Source organism: Haplochromis burtoni, unplaced genomic scaffold (genome assembly GCF_018398535.1).
Source record: "Haplochromis burtoni strain Fernald_Lab_line unplaced genomic scaffold, NCSU_Asbu1 Contig_391, whole genome shotgun sequence".
Taxonomy (NCBI): domain Eukaryota; kingdom Metazoa; phylum Chordata; class Actinopteri; order Cichliformes; family Cichlidae; genus Haplochromis; species Haplochromis burtoni.
The window spans coordinates 178,823-198,086 of record NW_024582752.1 but is presented as its reverse complement, the minus strand read 5'-3'; the positions used below and the strand labels follow the sequence as shown (position 1 = coordinate 198,086).

Sequence of the window (19,264 nt, the reverse complement as noted above, 5' to 3'; positions counted from 1 at the left end):
TTATTCTGGCCAATAACTTGTGTGTCCCCTAGTGTTGAAGTTCTTGGTTGTGTTGCATTACTGGAATGGATTTCACAGTTTAACTAATATTCAGATATATAAACACAGAATAAATTTGTGTAGGCTCAGTCTCGCTTTGGTTGGTGTGCAAGTTTTCTCCAAGCTCTAATAAAATCTTTAAGACATGCTACCACAGATTCCAGTATATAGACTGCAAAATACCCTCATGCAAGTTTGATGCTATTAGTCCCATATTCAAAGCATCTGTTTGAATGCTTTGTAGAGATAAACGGTCAGTTAATGATTTTTCCCATGCACGAAAAATCACTATATGTAAATTCATATTACATTAGATGCAAGTCTTTCAATAAGAGTGAGTGGGTTTTTTTTGGTTTTTTTGTTTTTTTTTCTCAATTTCTCCAAAAGTGTTCCCCTCTTAGGCCCATCACTGTGTGGTGTACACGTCTACTTCCTCGTGTGCAGTCTTGTCAAGAAACAAAACAGCGGAGTCTAAGATGGTCCATTTGTTCAACTATTGAAGTTGCTCCGATGTGTGTTGATCTTAAAATTAGGCTTTATGTGTTGGCTCTGGCTGTGCGGGGCTTGGATCTAGTGTTCAGTTGTCAGCTGCAGTTTATCCTTCTTTTCCTTTATCTTCTGATGACACTCACTTTCACTCATTGCCTTTCAGGCTCAAATTCCTCGGGCTCAGAGAAATGGTCCTGGCAACAGCCAAATGTCTATCAACCTAGTCCAACTGTGACAGAAAAGAGAAGGCGTAAAATTAGATATGAAGTTAGTATTGGTACTGTGGGGTGGGAGAGCAGCACAGTCGTATAGCTGCCTTCTCGTTTCAGTTCATGCAATTTCTCCTTTGTTGTGGAGACAATTGTTAAATCAGTTTCTACTTTAACCGATGTCTACTGTAACATTCTTTCTCCCACTGGCTCCTGGGCCATTAAATGGGAGTTTTTGTTTAAAAAAAGAAGAAGCAAATGTAATTTCTTAGTATAGTGCTAGTTTAATCCAGAGAAATGTATCTAAATATCTAGAGGTATAAGATAAATCTATAGAAGTAGTAGTACTCATCCTTGTCACTGCTCGAAGTAGTGCGATGATCAGCTGCTCCTAAGACTGTGTCAAAATAAATAGTTTGTATGCAGGCGGGTTTCATTTTAGCATCTGGTTAAATCAGTTATGCTTTCACTACATAAAACAAACAGACGCTAGATCGTTCTTTTTCAAATTTAAAGATCTCAACAGGCATGAAGCTTTTTTGGCATTTTAATAATTGCATTTATATAGCGCTTTTCAGGGCCCTCAAAGCGCTTTACAATTCCACTATTCATTCCCTCTCACTTTCACACACTGGTGGAGGCGAGCTACAGTTGTACCCACAGCTGCCCTGGGGCAGACTGACAGAAGCGAGGCTGCCATATCGCACCATCGGCCCCTCTGGCCATCACCAGTAAGAGGTAGGTAAAGTGTCTTGCCCAAGGAAACAACGACCGAGACTGTCCGAGCCGGGGCTCGAACCGGCAACCTTCCGGTTACAAAGACGAACTGCCAACTCTTTGAGCCATGATCGCCCATAATGTGATAATGCTAACTGTAACTGACTGAAAATACATTTTAGTCAGTTTGCTACAGGTGAATGAATTTGTGGAAACACCATCACTGATCCTAAAAGAGCAATAAGCTGGTTAACCAACATGACCAGCAATATAATTTATTTTTTTAAAACTAGCCCCAGGCCATCAGATCATTGATGATGTTGAACCTTGTTACTGATTTTCTCTTTTTAAGAACTTGAGCCAGAGTTTACAGATACTACAACAAAGTCACGCAGATAAAAACTGGTGCTCTGCCAAAATCTTCAGAATTTCTGTTCTCATCTGACAGCAGTTGGTTTGATCAAAGAGCATATTGTACACAGATCTAGTGTTATATATAACTGCCCCATTCTTATTATACTTTAGAATTTTTTCTCTGCTTTATATAACAAATTACTGCATGTACAGTGGCATTTGTCATTGGCATGCCTTGATCTTGGCATTGCCAGTAGATAAAAACCCACTTCTGTTGGTTTGTAAGCTTAAAAAACAAACAAACCAAAAACCCAAACGACCAAATGAAGTTCGATATGTATTCATTCCTTTCCAAATTTATTTTGAATTTGGCATAATTAAACCAATTGATGGTTCAGTATATCCAAAATCTAGGTTACAGAAATTGTGTTGTTGCCCAGCTATGAAAAGGTCCTTGGTTATTTTATGAGTAAATTCATCCTGCTTCACCTAACCTATCTGTATCAATCTAACAATACCCCTTCTGAAAATTCATGAAATCAAATATTTGTTGTTGTGTAAATGTATACTGTGTAGAGGATTAAGAGAACCAACAATTACATAAATTAAAGGAAACTGCTCTGTAGTTCCTGGTAGTCATGCTGGTGGAACCAATATCAGCACATTGAAATGCCACGTCAATGGCTCTTTTGATTGCAGCCCTCTCTGTGAGTTGTTATGTGGATAATGTGTGTGGTCTCTTGCATGGATTATGGGAGACAAACACTTTGGCTCTTCTTCCAAGTCTCCTCCGGCACTTGACAAAGTGTGCTATGCATTTCTTTTTCACACCATCCGTTCTGGTTGCTAGGAGACTGGTTGATGTTCATTCTTGACCCAGCTCACTTCTTGTTATTCATTTCTTTCTGAATCATTCTTGTTCCTTAACTCTAATACTAAAAATTATTTTTTAAATTATATTCAAAAATTAATAGACTTATGTAAAGAGGCATAACAGAAGGTCACAGCATTGAAACTGATGTTTTGCCATTTTACTGCCAAGTCTTTTTCCTTTTCTTTTTTTCCTTTTTGTTTTCCTCAGTGAGAAAGTTTGGACATTTGTCAGAACTGGACTAGTTATGTATTAATATCAAGTAAAGTGTCGAAATGATGAGGCCGCATTAGTGCGTTTCTCTCATCTCTTCTTTTGCACATGGAGGAGAGTGTTTGCACCTAAACTGAGGCTTGATCGGTCTACTTTCTTCCTGTCAATTGAAACTATGCACTGATTATTGGCAAATAACAGGATTCCACCTTTATGTGCCATTCTGGCCTTGAACCTCAAATATTAATGTAAAATGATTTCACATAAGTAAACAAACACCTCATAATATTTTCACTGGAATCAGTGTACAGTGTGTCCTAGATTTGCTTTTCTTCTTGCATAACACTTGTCATCACTGTATCTTGGTAAACCAGTGTATGCCGTTTAAAAATACAGTTACTTATTTTCCTTTAAAAGTGATACAAGGATGCTTATTCGCACAGCATAGCATAGCAGGCCAATAGGGGTTGGTCCCTACTGATGGAATTTCCAGCTGAGTTCAGTGACCTGTGAAAGATGGCAATTAGTTAAACGCACAAACACAAAAGAGAAACGATGTTGACGAACTATGGAAGAAAGTAGAGGGGTTTTGGTAAGCTTAACAACTAATATACTGGTTGACAAATCGGTATATATTCTGACTTTAAGGTTTCTTTTTACTAGTCTGCACTCCCGTCTTCCCTGTGTCACTCACAGATAGACAACACAGACTGGTCATATAAAAGGAGCTACCATTTCTAAAAGGTGGTTGTTTCTAACCAAGAACAACACAGTGGTCAGTAAACGTCAACGGTGTGGTCGCTCTGACTGACCAGCTGGTCGAGGTTTAGTCCAAATTGAATGTGTCTGTCTACCACATACATACTATAACTCTGTGTGGGTTTAGGCTAAGCTGTATTGTTTTGCAATGTAGTTTGACTTCATGTTATTAGCTCACCCTCACCCATCCTAACAAAGGGGTTGAAGGAATTATGAAAGTAAATGGATTTAAAAAAGGAAGAATTGGACTCATTCATTTGAGTATAATGACCAGAATGCATAAAAATGGCACAGACTAGCACAGTTTTCTCTTTTAAAGGTACAAAAAAGAGAAGCAAACAGGGAAAAGTTGTGGGTTTTTTTTGTTGTTGTTATTTTTTGTTTCTTTTTTGCTCATCCCTACAGCCAATCTGCTACTGTGAAACTGCTCTGTTCACCAGCAGCTAACTGCATAGTGGGAATATGGGACAAGGCAGGATTTGCCTCATATCATGCAGAGTTAAATGCTGTGAGATGCGGGCAATGAGCTTCTCACTGACATCTATGCTGTTTGAGACCAGTCTGTTAAACCTCTTCATGCCTTACAATTGCACTGTGAAATATATAAGAAAAACACTGAGGCATGAGCTGGTTCAAAAGGAAGATGTTTTTGAACACTCATCCTTAACGTCCTCACTGACATGAGGTAGCATACTGTGAGACTGCTCCTCCCTGCAGGCAGCCATCTGGAAGAGTAGGGAAGAATGGAGGTATGCAGGGAGAGGAACATCTGGTCTTCCCTGAGTTTGCACGGACAGAAAAGATGATGGATGTGAAAAACTTACACCCCGCCGGGCCCAGATACAGACCTACATTTCTGATTTTATATTTCTCACTAGATTGTGTGTTTGTCATCTTGCAATCCATCTGTGATGTAGTCACACTTATCATTAAGTCCACTATTTCATAATGGATGCACAGATTAGAGCAACATCTGTGCTACCTACTCTGCAGCATTAGTTGCTCTGACCTACTAATAATTCCAGTGTTGATAATGGATTTCTGTGTTTTATAGTGTATTATGTATTAAGTGTATTATCAACAGCATCAAGCTTAGCTGTTGCTTTTATGTCACTATAATGCATGTCCCTTGTATTGCTGTGTAAATGACTTGATAGTGGTGTAATAATATCGTATTATGGTCATAGGTATTTTGAGGTATTTTTAGTGTTTCTAAGAATGCGGTTTGGATGATTGTATATTGGGTATAGCAAGAAAAAGTGTTGTGCTTTATGTTATGAAAGTGCTTAGGAAGAGCTGGAGGTACAGTGTACTACTGTGTGGTACTTTTACCAAGTTTGCATAGTAGTATGCCGGGATGTGTCTTGACTGTGCAGTGCCCTGTAGACTTGATGTAAATCAGTTCATGGATCAAGTCTGCAGAGCAGCGTGCCTTTTTAATATTGAGCCTTACCAGTACACTTGGTGAGACACCCAGCAGTGAAACCTTAAGCATAATATATGTGTGTGTGTACACACACACACACACACACACACACACACACACACACACACACACACACACACACACACACACACACACAAAAACCGTAAAGGAGAGGCTGTGGACATCCAGGTAGATATACACAGTAGGCAAACACAAATGATGACTCACCTTTGCTTATTTGCAGTCTCATTCAAATGTAACCACAACTTGTTTTAAATGTAGCACACATTTGCATTTGTCCTTGTTTGCAAATAATACTGAGAAATAAAATATTTACACTTCCAGTTATCCTTCATAAAACTCAACTGAATGCACAAGTAGCCAAGACACACACACAAAAAACGCTCCTTTTTACACTCACTCTCTTGCACATAATAATGACACCGAAGGAATTCCAAGCAGCTTCTTAATCCAAGCAAGTGCTGACTGAGGCTTAGATTGAATGGAGGAAGAACGAGAGATGTTTAGATGTGCAGATGAAAGGGCAAAGGGGTTTATAGGTGAGTGGACAGAAGTCAAGATCAGAGAATGGGCTTTTTCCTCATAGTTTTAGTTCTTTCAAGGTATTCCTTTATCCAAAAAAGAGAGGTAACATGTCTTTTGTACATGTAAAAAAAATAAAATAAAATTGGTTCTGCATTTGCTTTCTTCCTTAAGTCTTTTTTTTCCTTTTTTTTTTTAAATAAGATTTTTTTTTAATCGATAAACAAAAACACAGCTCTGTTTTCTGTATGGTTGCCTAAATTCATCTTCTGAACATGTGTTGCTGATTTCTCTAATTTCTTGCTCTGCAGGTATGACTACAGAGAAATGCTGTACAACTCCACATTCTGTCTGGTACCTCGAGGACGACGGCTGGGTTCCTTTCGCTTCTTAGAGGCTTTACAGGTCAGTGATTAAAAACTTACATATTGCTTTTTACTGCCGACTGTATTTTGTTAGAATATAGGCTCATTGTGAATTTTATTCAATATTTTAGGGTGGTGAAAATGTAATCTTAAAACAAATGTAAAAAAAAAAAAAGACTAAGTGGGACGTCTCACAACTAAAAGAAACAGCTGCTCCCTGAATCTATGCAGTAGCTATGTTGTAACCGTAAACCCATCTGTAACTGTACGAATATGACTTCCCTGGAAATGTAGCTAAACATCGCGTCAGCATAGTCTGGAACAATTGTGATTGGCTTGTTCACTACCGTCGATTCCTCTCACCCATTTCTAGATACTTTTTTGCCATAGTTTTTAAATCGGTGAGAGAATAACAACAATTGTCAGTATAAGGAATATTAATCATAGTGTCACTACAAGGACTCACAAATGTCAGCAAATTCCTGGAGAGAGAATGCTGATATTGGATGTACAAAGAAGTGAAAAAACTTTAGGGATAAATATGTTCTGTGTCATAGGCTTTACAAAGTCTATATTACACTTTAGTCATCACAGCTGGTAGCATGCCTTGATTTGGGAGGGTTTTTTTCTTATATATCGGATGCTCCTCCTGATGCAGCCCCTGTTTTTGTTTTTTTGTTTTGTTTTTTTTCTTCTTCCTAGGATTGAATCAGGAATCTTTTCCTTGTTAGACAAATGTGTGATCACTACACTATGGAGCCGCTGTGGCATCTCACCAAATGTAGATCCCAGAGAAGGCAGTCTTTCAGAAATAGGGAAGTAGTCTTCATCACCCTTCATGGATAAAATGGTCCAGTAATTTAAGAACGCTGTTTCTTCTGCACATCTGTGAGGGCATCATTAATATTGGACAGGGTTTGGAGCGGTGCATGCTGCCATCCTACAGTTATGTATAGTTTTTAAATGACTTATATTTAAAAACAGTCTGCTACTTAAACTGATATTTAATTTTTTTTTGGAAACAGGGTTGTATAGTACAATAGTTCAGGAAATACAAATCATATGCTGCAACATGTTTAATTTTGCTTGAAGAAGCTATTTTACACACACACAGTTGTTTTCATATCTTTGTGAGGACATCTAATTGACATAATGCTTTCCTTGCAGCCTACCCTAACCATCAAAAATGAATGCCTAACCCTAACACTTAGCGTAAAAATAACCATAACCTAATTGTAACCCTGACACTAAAACTACATTTTGAGCCTGAAAAATGCCTTCAAGCTCGTGGGGATGGGCATTTTGTCCCTACAAGAGCTGTTGGTCCCCACAAGTATACTGACATTCCAATTTTTGGTCCGCACAAAGATATGTAAACATGGTACACAAACACAGAGTCAGATTATTCTTAAGGAATCACTTTAAAATTTGAACATGAATAAATCTCAGCTGATGTCCAGCCCACAGAAATTGTAAGGTGCTAAGATCATTAAGGCATCATCATTTTACAGTCTTTCTTATATTAAGCAAATATAGATTAAACTGATTCAAGAAATAATGTTGTGTGTCAACACCAAACCTGATCAAACAATGAAGCTCCTCATCAGCACTCGAGAGTGCAAAAAGTGAAGTGCTTATTTAGTCCTAGTAGCTCTCTCACCCAGTGCCAGTCATTTTGTTAATGTGCAGCTAGTCTTACTTTAGCTGCGTATGACTCACAGCTTTTTCTGCCATCTTGTTTCTTTTTTTCCTTTTTTCTTTTTTTAATCTGGTTCAGCTTTTTCCATTCCTTTAGGTGACATCCCATGACCCCCCCCCCCCCCACTACGCCATCCCCCCCCCCCCCCCCCCACCTACTCAAATCTTCCTCCATTTTTGTTTTTGTGTGGCAGAAAACATGTGCCTAATCATTTATGTGAATGGCTACCCTGCATTTAATGTTCCTCAATTATCCAACAAGTGTCCCTAATTCAACCCCAACACAGTAATTATCTCATTCACACCATCTGTCTGTGTTTTAGGTGTACAGATATGGTCAGGCTCATGTAGTGACAGCGTGCTCAGGTCATACGTTGAAGAGTGCCTAAGTTAATTTTATTTCACGCATACTTTTACTTGAGGCAATTTATGTTGTTAAATGAATGTTGTAGGAGATGGAACTAAAATGATGAGTTTTGATTTTACCAGAGGTAAAATGGGCACTGCCTCTGTATTGAATGAAATTGGAAGATGATTACATCACAGGGGAGGCCACGCATAGACAGGACGCCAGAGGAGAAAGCTGTGTGTCTGCAGTGGAGTTAGAATGCAGAGGTTGGCTAGATGGTAGGGCTGGGCTGTGGCAGGGAGAGGCACTGGGGTGTGTGTAAACACTTATACAAGAGGCAAAGAAGTTGAGTAGGACAGACGCACGGAAATTTGACGGAATTTGTGAAAGCGAACAGGCTGTTGTGAGGCATAATGCCTCCCGCAGCCGCAACCCCCCTCATAACTGTAAAAAGACAAAAGAAAGGCTGTTTGTGGGGACATATAAATGTGCACTCCCAGGTGTCTGAAGTCCAGTGGTGTAAGGAGTGAAAAATTCAAAACATGAAACACTTATACAAGAGGCAAAGAAGTTGAGTAGGACAGACGCACGGAAATTTGACGGAATTTGTGAAAGCGAACAGGCTGTTGTGAGGCATAATGCCCCAGTGTCTGAAGTCAGTGAGTGTAAGGAGTGAAGATTTTCCATCCATCCATCTTCAGCTTTATCCAGGGCCGGGTTGCGGGGGCAACAGCCTAAGCAGAGGTCTGCCCCGGGGCCTCCTCCCGGTGGGACATGCCCAGAACACCTCACCCAGGAGGCGCCCAGGGGGCATCCTTGTCAGATGCCCGAACCACCTCAGCTGGCTCCTTTCGATGTGGAGCAGCAGCTGCTCTACTCTGAGCCCCTCCCGGATGGCTGAACTTCTCACCCTATCTCTAAGGGAGAGGCCAGCCACCCTTCGGAGGAAGCTCATTTCTGCCGCTTGTATCCGCGATCTCGTTCTTTCGGTCACTACCCACAGCTCGTGGCCATAGGTGAGGGTAGGGACGTAGATCGACCGGTAAATTGAGAGCTTCGCTTTTACACTCAGCTCCCTCTTCACCACGACGGACCGGTGCAGCGTCCGCATTACTGCAGCTGCAGCCCCAATCCGTCTGTCGATCTCCGGCTCCCTTCTCCCATCACTCGCGAACAAGACCCCGAGATACTTGAACTCCTCCACTTGGGGCAGGAACTCATCCCCGACCCGGAGTGGGCACTCCACCCTTTTCCGGCTGAGAACCATGGCCTCAGATTTGGAGGTGCTGATCCTCATTCCCTGCTGGAGTGAAGATTTTCTTTAAATCTTTATTTAATTAGAGTGAAACTCTTGAGATTTACAGTATCTCTTGCTGTAGTGCCATCGTCCAAGACAGGTATCATTAACCCAGCATGTTTTAGTGGGAGAAAGCAGAGCTTCTGGAAAACATGCAGACCACAACATTTTACCCAGATTTCTAACTTTTTTGGAAACCTGGTTGCAAAGTAATTAAGGAAATCCAATGCTTAATGCTTAGTTCCTCTAGAAGAAAACTACATTATAGGACTGAGTCACCCCTCTTACTTTTATATTTTGGTTCCAAGGAGCCAGTTTTTATTGTGATTTTTAAAGTGGTTTTAAGCAGTAGTTCTCCAGGCTTTCTGAAGGTTTTTCAAATTTTTTTCTTTGGCCATTGTCAGCTTTTCCATTGATTTTCAGTCTAGTCCTTGTACTTGATCATTTTTCAAAGGTTTTTTTTCTTTTGAACCACATAACACTGATCTATGAAGTCTTCAAGAATTAAAAAAAGTACTTAATTGATGAACCATGTTGTGTCTACACACAACAGATGGCAAACAACCAATTTTAAATAGCATCTTTAAGCACTTCATCATGTGACAAAAATGCACAATTTTTTCCCATTTCCTCAGCTGAGTTGAGTGAAAATGCGAAAGATAAAAGTTAGAAACACAAAAAATAATATTTTTCCACCTAGAATAGGATTACCAAAGAGAACAGGACAGGAGGACAAAGAGGACAAAAGAAGAATTGGCACACACCTCAAAACAAAAGGAAAAAAAACCCATCTACAGCACGTGAACAGTATATGAAAGTCATGCCCTAAAGAAACAGGAAAAATCCAGCAATGACCTATTTTCCTAGCAAAGTATAGAGAACTGAACAGTGGCTTGAGACTTTGGTATAGAATAGTATATATCATAGCAGAAAGTTTGTCATACTGAGTTTTTATAATGGTTCTTTCACATATTGGCTGTGTAATATCCTGAGTTACCTACAAGGGTTTGAAGATGATTTCTCTGTGAGAGCAGCTAGGCAGGTAAAGCATGCAAAGACCTTTGCTAATGACAAGAAGATGATTAGATGAATACTGCAGCGCTCTGATGCACGAGTGTTTGTTCCTGGATGCACAAGACCAATCAGTAATTGGTAGTCCGCTTAACAGATTACAGGAGGCTGCTGTGCACCACTAAGACACAAAGACATCCACCAACAGACACGCCTCAGTAAGAATTTCATTCATCTCTTAGACACAGGGGTTTGATAGTTAAGCCATTTTAAAGTTTATCTTCCTTTCCACTAAGTACATTGATCATTTTTATGAAGCCACACTGCTTAGTCACTTTGAGAGGTAGTCGTCACAGTATTGCAGTGATTCTGTGGTTTACGGAAATGTGCTGTGAAAAAAGTGTCGATCCAACTGTTTAAATTGCCTTATATGAGTACCTCCTTTTTTTTTATTGCCTCCTAAAAGAGAAATTATTCCACAAGACCGATGCCTGGTTGTTCCCTTTGAATATGAATATTGAGTATAAATATTTTAAGACTCAGGTAGCAGGCAATATGGCACTGGCAAACTGATTGCACTCTTATCCAACTTCTCCTCCCTGCTTGAGATGTTTACTGTAAATTTAAACGTTATTAGCATACTGTGGGTCTCACAAGTTCCACAGGTTCCATTCTTAAAGCGGTTCACCTTATTAACAGTTCATTTTCTCTCTGTATTTGTGGTGTTACTCTTGCAGGCAGCTTGCGTGCCAGTGATGCTAAGTAATGGCTGGGAGCTTCCCTTCTCAGAGATCATCGACTGGAATAGGGCAGCTGTTATTGGGGATGAAAGGCTGCTATTACAGGTAAGCAGAGCTTCTAAGTTAAAAACCTAAAGCAGGATACTCTATATACATATAGAGGTCGAGTGCCATAATAGCTCAGTAAAACCTCCTAGAATACCACTAAAAAACACCACTGTCATATTGCCATTTCTTGAATTTTTATTACTTTTATTTTATTTTTTTTTATCCCTCATGACCAGTGAAAGTTATTATAATAAAAGCATTATCTCCTGTCTTGATGTTTTTGGTTATTTTATCAGAATCTAATTCATTGGACAGATTTCAATGCATACATTCATGTGAAAAAGAAGGTTGTCAAAGAACTATAAAAAACTGAGCACGCCACATGATTTAGTAGCATGTAGAACCACATTTGTAGTTTTCTGTGAGTTGCTGCTGTTTTTTGTGGTCATCGTCTTGTTGCATGACTCATTTTCAGCGAAGATTTAGCTGTCAGACAGAGGGCCCCATGTTTGACTCTAGACACACAGAGGAGCTTGTGGTCGACTCAATGACTGCAAGGTGCCCAGGTTCTATGGTTTTGAAACAAGCCAAAATCATCACGACTCCACCACTGTGCTTGATAGTGTGTATGAGTCATTTGTGCTGATATGTTCTTGTTTCTCTTTTTTTCCTTTGTTTGTTTTCCAAATGTGGTGCTGTGAATTGTCTCCACTTCTGCTCCAGAAGTTTTGTAGTTTGTTCAGGTGCGACTTTGCAAGTCATGCTAAAATATTCTTTTTAGATAGAAAAACCTTTCTTCTGGCAGTCCTTCCAAACAAGCCATGCTTGTTCAGGCTTTTGCAAATTTTACTATCATGATGTTTAACATTTAAATTGCTAACTGAGGCCTACGTAGCCCACCCACCCCCAATTTCTAAACATTGCACTGTCTGACCTCGTTCAATGGTCAGACAGTCTTCCTGTTCAATGGCTGCTTGTGTTTCGGGGCTTTGCTTTGAAATGTCTCCATAGGTCTTGACACCAAGCTTGTCACTCATGCCGAATGTGGTCACCATCAATTTTGCTATTTTGAATTTCCTAGGATGTTGAGTCGTGATAAAATAGTGGCCTTGTGTTAAAATGCACAAACTGCCAACACTTCTGCTTTTATACATGTGATCACACTTGATGTTTAATAAACGTGTACCTTTTTAGAAATGGGATAAGTAACAATGCTGGCTTCTCAAATCTGTTATCATGAAAGTATTTGGTTATTCAGTTTTGTATTAATTTTTTTCACCAATTTTGACTTCCTGTTTTGCTCCGAGGTGACTGTGATGAAGGAAGCTGTAGTACTCATACTTGCCAAATGTACAAGAGACTTCAGTGCTTGTGATGAACATTGTCAGTATCGGTTCTAGTAAAGTGTCATCATACATTATCTATTATTTGTTCATATGATAACATTTTACATACAACTCTAAGGGTGTTAATTCTCATAGATGACGATGATGTAGATTGAAGGTGAGTTTTAGTTTTTTCCCCTAAACACTGAAGGTTTTTGGCATGTCTTAAAAAGAGATGGTAACAGCAGCATGCAGGTGTTCCTTGCTTCTTTTTTCCAGTTTTTGTTTATGTCAGCTAGCAAGTGCAAAGTGTCTGAATATTGCTGCATTTTGAGGGCACATCTTCGATGACCTCCATGAATTGTTCAGTGCTGATTTATTGGTTTTAACCCCTTTAACCTGAAACTACTATACAGCAGATATGACAGCAGAACTGATTTGTGTATTGAGATTATCCAGTTTAAGCTGTTCTTTTCTACTTTCTTCATTAAAATAAATGTTCTTGCATATCTTACCTGTTCCCTAGATCCCTTCAACAGTGCGCTCCATCCACCAAGATAAGATCCTCTCTCTGAGACAGCAGACACAGTTCCTGTGGGAGGCTTATTTCAACTCTGTGGAGAAGATAGTACTGACCACACTGGAGGTACATACACACCTACATACAACTCTCCACATGTGTGTCACTATATACAGGCGTAAAAGTGCTGTGTATTATTTGTCATATTTTAAAACCTCACTACTGTGTTAGTATTTTTCACTTCTGTATTTGTGCATAAATACAAGCGTAAAAAAAATACAGTTAAATTATAAATCTATTAGTTGTCTTATCATTTAGGAATGATTCAATTCTTTTCATTATTCTTATCGACTTTGTGGTGACGTATTATCAGTACAGACTGTGTAGTAGCACTAGTACAATGAAAATGCTCAAAACCACATTGAAAACCAAGAGGAGTGATATATATTGTTAAGCACTGCTGTCATGTTTTGAGGCTGCGTATCGCTGTGGCTTGGCTATCAATCATGTCAGTAGTTTGTTCCTGTCAGACTCCATTTATCTGTAGGCTTCCCGGTGAATAGCAGCCTATCACGCTGCTCTTGGGCTAGAGTTACAAACAGACAAAGATGAGAGCGGTAAAGAATGGAAAAAGGATAAAGAGGCGAGAAAAAAAGCAAAAAGGATATTGTAAAGCTGTGGAAGTGAGGATTTTTTTTCTTTAAACTCATCCTCTGTTTACATGGTTAAATATTTGTGTCTATAAATTTACCTGACACTATTTTATGACAACAAATGAAGGTGACCTCTAAGTGACTGAAAAACTATCTGAATGGCAGGTGAAGAAGATCATGTTACAGCTGTTTTCCATAACATGCAGTCAGTCTTATGGCTGACTGCAATTCACATCAATAATAGCTATGCTCGTATAACTTTACAGACATTTCATACCAAGAGTAAGTAAGTCAGAGCATTAGAAGGCAGAGATGGCTTTTCCGTGTCAGCGGGCTAAAGTTACAACCCCGAGAAGCTGATGTTCGATCTGTTTACACTCAGCATCTTAACCCTGTACCGACATATCCCACAGTGCAACACCAAATTAGCTATGTTTTGACTCCTGATGCACTCTTTTAGCGAGCTACCATTATCTGGGGATTCTTGATATTTTGCCATAAACAAGGTAAAAGTGAACCTGAACAATCACGTTTATCACCACATGTATTCTGCTAGAAATAAACTGGGTTTGTTGTGGTCTGTAGCTGCACCATAACTACTGAGGACACATAACATTTCTATTAGGATATCCTCTTAATGTCTAGGAGTCATCTGGGAATGTCAGTGGGAACAGGTGATGCTTGGGCTTGCAAAGCTTACAAGCATACAGAATGTAATATTGGACTAAATAACTAAACATGACTTTTAATTTCGTTACAGAGAGTCCATTGCGAAAAACTGTCATGACATTCTGATTTTTTTTTTTTTTTTTTTAAATCGTTCTTAAACGATTTATTTAAATTTATTTATTTTAGGTTTTTTTTTTTTTAAAAAGGAAGAAGAAAAAAGGAAAACAAAATCAAGCATCGTAATGTTTTACTAAAAATAAAAGGGGGTTCATTCAGTTCTCACAAGATCACGACAACAAGGAGAATTTCATGGTTTGAGTTAAAGCTATGTCACAACTGCTGTTACTCAATATTAATGATGTCAGTGAGGTAAAATATTATTTTACCATTTCTATATTTGGTACCAGTGCACATTTTGAGCTTCAAACACACTTGATGTCAAATGCAGTGGACTGAATGATCAGATCTCTATTTGGATTTAAAAATTCTAAAAAATTGAGCTTGACTTGAAAAAAATAAGTGCTGCAAATTCGTCCAGCGAAATTATGTGTTTGGTCTGAGAAATATTTTTAATGCATGAAACATTCACACGATGTTTATGCATCTGGTGCATAAAGGCTTTTACTGTGTGAGGATCTTACAACATCGGATTTCAGCGTTTTGAACTGATGTCTGTTTTCACAGATTCATATCATCTCAATTTCTCAAAATAGATCTGTCGCTGTCAATTCTAGTCTAAATCCAACTCTGTCATTTGTTACACATATATAAAATATACCGATGAAAACCTGAAATTCATTTATATAACTGGGAAACTGAAAGATGAGAAATTACAAAGCACAGCCAAAAATTAGTCGACAAAAACCCTAAAAGAGATTCAAATAACAGAATGAAAGGACGTTTATTAGAAGGCACAACAAGATCAAGACAAAAAGCTCCTCATTTGTATTCTGCAGGATCCTTGTTTATTTGAAGTGACTCGTAATATTAGTTGTTAATTTTGAGAAGTGCCAGAGGATCTGTGCCTGCACTCAGTCCCAAGCAGCATGTTGGATTGGACATGCACAATCTCGACGCACAACTCTATTTCCTCAGTCCTTGTGAGAACAGTGAGAAGTTTCTTTGTCTTGAAATAACTCAGGAAAAGCACTGTTGTGATTTTATTTATGATCAAATTACAAATTTACTGAAAAATTTGATCTTGCCCCACCCCCCCACTCCCCTCTCCTATTCTTGTAGATAATTCAGGACCGGGTGCTGCTGCACACCTCAAGAAGTAACCTCATGTGGAACAGTCTTCCTGGAGGTCTTTTCACCCTGCCTCAGTACTCCACCTCCCTGAGAGACTTTCCCTTCTACTACGCTGAGCTGGGTCAGTTAATCAATCATGCATGCAGTATAGGAACAACATTACTGAGAGACCCCAGGCTTGGTTAGACTGATTTTATTTATGGCACAACACAGAAACAGGTGGTGTGTGACAGGTGTTAAGTGCTTGTAAACTAATATGTAAATCACGGACAAGTTATGTAATGCATATTTATTATTTTATGATTTGTCAGAGAAGCACATCAGTTACACTTGCCATGTTGTGTTTGTGCTAATTTGTGTTAATTGGCCAGATATTTGGCTTGTTGTTGACACTGGGATTTGGTTAACTGGCTTCCTTTCCTTTACAGACCTAATTAGACCTGTTCAGCTATGCATCCACACAGCTTGAAGTAGATGTGTAAGAAGAAAAAGGTTGTTTTTTAAATGCCGTGTCCTGTTTTTTTTTGTTTTTTTGCCTTCTAGGTATTAAGCCACCTTCTAAGTTTACAGCGATCATTCATGTGGTCACTCCACTGGTCTCCCAGTCCCAGCCGGTCATGAAGTTACTTGTCGCTGTGGCCAAATCCCAGTACTGTGCCCAGGTCAATAGAAACCCAACACACACGTACACACAGCTATGCTCAGACACACCCGATCCACAGAGGTTATTCCGTGACGCTGATGTGATTTCCTTCTGTCAGTTAATTTAAATGTTTTGCATCCTAAAATGCAGAAAGTTTCCAAAGCATTATTTAAAGACATTTTCCGGACAACCCACACAAGCAAAGCCGCTTTGGTAGGAAAGAGAGGTCTGCTGCTATGTCATTGCTCAGGTTTATCGTATCACCAAAGTGCGGCTGTTGGTTTAAAGCTGCTTTTGAACTGCAGTATTTTATTCATGCTGGAGAGATGAAGGGAGGCTGTCCAAATCATTTGCATTTGCAACATTCCTGCCACAACACATCCACCCCAACACTCCACTCTCTCCGGATCCTTTTATACTCTGGTAATGCACACTGTAGGAAATATAAGAAGCCATTAGCAGTAGAACTATGTAATGTACAGCTGTTCTGCTGACGTGAAAGTTGTGCTTAAATACTGTTGAAATTCAGACACAGAGCTGTTTAAGATATTAATGGTGGCAGTGTTTTAACTACTATGTGTCTGTGCTGTGTTTTGCAGCACGGGTTTCGGTGTGTTCATTCAATCCTGTCGCCTTTTTCAGTGAATATTGGGTTCACATTATCCATTATTTCGACCTTTTGCAAATTCACTAGAAATGTGTACTCATACGGAACTGTACAGCTAAATGTCAGTACATTTTGCTTCAGCATTTACAGTAATGACACTTCACTGTCGTGTAGGTGGTGTGACAGTTCTGAAAATAGATATGCAGTTTCATGAAGATGCTGTTGTCTTCTACAAAGCTAGTAAAGAGATGATTTTGAAATTAAAATGAGGTCTTCTTCATGGTGTTTATCTTTAATCCATACTTTTTTCCCCTCTTTGTGCAGGTGATAGTTTTGTGGAACTGTGAAAAGCCTCTTCCTGCCAAGCACCGCTGGCCTGCCACATCAGTCCCTGTTACTGTAATAGAAGGAGAAAGCAAGGTAAAAACCTTAGGCGTGTATGTGTCATATTACGCAAGTTGTCCACATTTGGTTTTATTTCACAAATCTTCTTAAACTGAATAAAATGTATTTATTGGACTGCTCACAGTATTCAACAATGTCAAAACAAAAACAGTTTTTGCAGTTATGTGTGTGTTTAATTTAAAATTAACCACTGAAATGTTACATAAGCATTCATACCTTTACTTGGTGCTTAGTTTAAGCGGAAGGACACCTATTTTCTTTTCCCCCCATTATTCTCGGAAGAATCACTAAAGCTCAACCTGGGCTGCATGAGTGAATTCTATTAGTGGGAATCAGTGCAGACGGCACAGGTGAATTTCTAACAAGTACAGCCTTTGGGTCCTTTTTAATTTACTGTTTACTGCATGCCCTGTGATACCTTTTATGCTTTCAACACTTACTAATCTAAGACCACAGCCTCCCTAATGCAGGAGGATGCTAGAGTGTGTCAGCTATAGGTTCAATATCTAAACCTATTTTATATTTACTGGGGATTCAATACAAAAATGTTGGATTTATCATTTAGGTCTCAGAAATAATGAAAAAGACTTAAATTTTAAGCATAAGTGCTTTTCAGACATGGCACTGGAACGTTGTGTCTGTCTCTCTCACTTCTTGGAGCTTGATTCAAGGAGGTTTATCGGTATTTATCCTGTAAACATGTTTCCAAGCAAAATGAAACTTGTAGTGTATAAGAAACTTGCAGGTATTTATTCAACCAAAGCCCCGTGGGTCGAATGCCAGTGTGGCCAACAAGGTTGTTGCTGACAGCGATTAAAAACCCACATTCTACACTTTGATTAAAAGTGACATTTAGAAGTCTAGACACGTGTTTATTTTTTAGTCCTTATGATCACTTAATAAAATAGTTATTTTTAACTATATTTAGAGAGATATATGAGAGACTGTAGGGAAAAGCACTCTTCTACTTATGGATCCTGATCTGTGTTTTTAAGCTCCTCATTAACACGGTGTGTTTGTACTGTCACTGACTCTGTAAGATGAACAGCTCTGTAGCACAAAGAGACATGAAAGACACTGACTGTTGGTGCCGTCTGTTAAGCACATGCACCTCACTTGTGCTCATGTGAGGCTAATTCATACAGTGTCATTTGGTAATCAGCTGCACAGTAAAGCTGTTTGTTCTTTTCTCTCGCCCAGTCACATTTGCTTGTGTTTTCCAAATCACACCAGGTGATAAGCAGCCGCTTTCTGCCCTACAACACTATCCCCACCGATGCTGTACTCAGTCTGGACGAGGACACGGTGCTTTCCACTACAGAGGTCAGACTGTCATCATACTTCACTTGTACTGTGTTTTCATTTAAGACCAAAAGTGGCCCAAGTTCGAGCTAGTCATTTTCTATTTATCATCTCTCTCTCTATGCTGTTGGTACACTTCTCTGGAATCATCTGTTCTCCTGTCCTCATGTGCTGTGTTTTCTGCCCGTCTCACTTTGTTTCTCTGTGATCTCGATCCAGGTTGACTTTGCCTTCACAGTGTGGCAGAGTTTCCCAGACCGCATTGTTGGTTACCCGGCCCGTAGCCACTTCTGGGACAGCAACAAAGAGCGGTGGGGTTACACATCTAAATGGACCAATGACTACTCCATGGTGCTGACCGGGGCTGCTATCTATCACAAGTACTGTCACTCATCTCCGATTCCATTTAGTCCAGAGCTTACACAGTTTCTCCTTTTATTATAATCAGTCACTCTGTCAAACTTCCTGTTTAGATACTACCACGACTTGTACACCACCTACCTTCCAGCCAGTCTGAAGATCATGGTTGACCAGATGTCCAACTGTGAGGACATTCTCATGAATTTTTTGGTGTCGTTGGTGACTAAACTGCCACCTATCAAGGTCACCCAGAAGAAACAATACAAGGAAACCATGATGGGACAGGTGGGGCATTTATTTATTTTTTCTTAAATTGTGTTGATGGTTTTGTGGATTTGTTTATTATCATCCACAGTTAAGTGTTTTATGCTCTGATAGCCTTTAGTTCCACTAAATCCCTC

The 19,264-nt window shown here is 39.3% G+C and overlaps 1 protein-coding gene across 1 annotated transcript in view; it reads left to right on the top strand.

Moving 5' to 3' along the window:
• The window catches only part of LOC102290269 (exostosin-1b), a 44,280-nt gene that overhangs the window by 21,815 nt on the left and 3,201 nt on the right, over positions 1–19,264 (top strand). The window contains exons 2-10 of the mRNA XM_005944530.2: positions 5,932–6,025; positions 11,078–11,185; positions 12,980–13,099; positions 15,535–15,667; positions 16,090–16,208; positions 17,121–17,216; positions 18,435–18,524; positions 18,723–18,883; positions 18,977–19,148. Coding sequence (XP_005944592.1) covers positions 5,932–6,025; positions 11,078–11,185; positions 12,980–13,099; positions 15,535–15,667; positions 16,090–16,208; positions 17,121–17,216; positions 18,435–18,524; positions 18,723–18,883; positions 18,977–19,148 — 1,093 coding nt within the window. The remainder of the gene's footprint in view (positions 1–5,931; positions 6,026–11,077; positions 11,186–12,979; positions 13,100–15,534; positions 15,668–16,089; positions 16,209–17,120; positions 17,217–18,434; positions 18,525–18,722; positions 18,884–18,976; positions 19,149–19,264) is intronic.